We start from the raw sequence: 1,960 nt of genomic DNA on the forward strand, positions 1-1,960 counted from the left end.
CATGCTTTTATCCTTTCTTTCCTTTACGAACTGCTCAGCAATCCATAACCTAATCAACTTCGGAACACTAATCTCCTCATCTTCAGGAAAGCCTCCTATATAGAGAAAGCAAGCCTTCAAATGTTGGGGCAACCAATTGTAGCTCATAGAAAAAATTGTTTGGCACTGCTCATAAATTGAAACAAAGAATGAGTTCAGATTTTCCTCAACTTTCTTCCAATTATCATGGGTTGGCTCCATCTTGCCAAGAAGTCCAGCAATGACAATAATAGAGAGAGGTAATCCTCGACATTGTTGTACGATATGCTTCCCTAATTCTTCTAGATGAGAAGGATAGGATTCTTCTATAAATAGTCTTTCACTAAATAAATTCCAACTATCATCTAGACTTAGAAAAGACATATCATGAGGAGGGAAATCAAGGCTTACATAATCGGCAACATACTTGAGCCGAGTAGTTAATAAGATTCTACTTTTGTTGTTATCATTTGGAAATATTCTTTGGATTTGATCCCAAGCCTCAGTACTCCAAATATCATCTGTGACAATTAGGAATCTCCTACCTTTGAGACCTCTATACACAATCTCCATTAGTTGATCATTGCTCATTTCTTGATTGCTGTACGTCCTATCTCGACTAATCGAAGATACAAGTTCAAGAAGCACTTGTCTCTCATTATATTCTTCAGAGACAGTGACCCATGCACATGTATCAAATCGGGGTCGAATCGATGAATCATCATAGACTTTTCTAGCAAGGGTTGTCTTACCAATACCGCCCATACCAACAATTGACACGACAGTCAGCTCATCTATCTGCGCAATTAGGCGATCTATTATGGAGTTAAAGTCATCCACCATTCCGAAAACAGTACCATTTTGGTCAGCTGCATGCCATCTTAATGAGGAAGAAGTTGTTGCTTCTGCAGATCTGGTTCCATGCTTAACAAACTCGATCTGCATCACCTCCTTCCTGAGATAACCAACTTCTTTTTCCACTTCTTGTAATTCTTCTTGGAAGGCTTTACAAGTCCTTTCTCGGTTGTCTCCATTAAATTAATTCTTTTACTATTAAATTAATCTTCAATCTCTAGTTCTGTTCTCAAAAAACTACAAAAAGAACATGAGACCTCACATGTTCATCTTAGGAATATTGAATAAATTAGGAATATCAGCAACATAAAGAATTCTTTTTTCCACAACTCTTTTTCTTCTAAATTTATGCAGCAGCATAAATAGAGAAATTACAATGTGTCTTGGCAAATATATGCAGCAACATACATCAAATCACATTTGAGAAATCAAAATGTGTCTTGGATGGATGCCTCTGACGCTAAGGACTATCTCAACTTGAATTGCGAATGACATGAACAGTTCTTAGAAAAGTTACGTCCAAAACTTAAGGACTATTTCAATTGATCAAATCTGCGGACTGTGGAAATGATGACGGATTTACAAGTACTTTCTCGGAGACAATCAACAATGCGATGATCAATTATATTCCTTCCTGTTGATCTAGCTGAGGAACAAGTTCTCAATTTTTTATATTTGCTCCCCTCATTGTTAAAGTTGATCTGCATCATTTCTTTCCTGGGAAAACTTCTTTTTCCACCTTTTTCATATAACACTTGACAAGTCATTTCTTGGAATACTCGAGAACCTGCTAAAATGATGGCTCTTAGGCTTGAATCGACCGCATTTGTCTACTTTTCACACTGCATCTCCAGCGTATGCATAAGTTAAGAGATAAGAGAATAAACAATTTCCTCTGAGTGTGAGGAGATGTGAAGTTTGGTTAGAATAGTTTGAGAACATTCGACACAGTATATGCTGGAAAGTCCAATAAGATAGAGCTAAGTTGAGATACGAAAACAAGTTAATGGGAAAGGCCACAAAGCTACTGCACCTACCTAGCTAGAAACTGGCATCTTTTTAAACTCCTTGCTGTAGCAACTGTTGT

The 1,960-nt window shown here is 37.2% G+C and overlaps 1 protein-coding gene across 1 annotated transcript; it reads right to left on the minus strand.

Annotated features, from left to right (window-relative positions):
• Positions 1-6: 6 nt before the first annotated feature.
• Positions 7-1,640, minus strand: LOC124895454 (putative late blight resistance protein homolog R1A-10; the record flags this gene model as incomplete). Its single annotated transcript, XM_047405896.1, has 2 exons — positions 1,463-1,640; positions 7-1,046 (listed from the first exon to the last, which is right to left on the minus strand). Coding segments are annotated over exons 1-2 (1,218 nt in total), but the record flags the coding sequence as incomplete, so codon positions are not given.
• Positions 1,641-1,960: the final 320 nt, after the last annotated feature.

This window comes from Capsicum annuum, unplaced genomic scaffold (assembly GCF_002878395.1).
Source record: "Capsicum annuum cultivar UCD-10X-F1 unplaced genomic scaffold, UCD10Xv1.1 ctg82290, whole genome shotgun sequence".
Taxonomy (NCBI): Eukaryota; Viridiplantae; Streptophyta; class Magnoliopsida; order Solanales; family Solanaceae; genus Capsicum; species Capsicum annuum.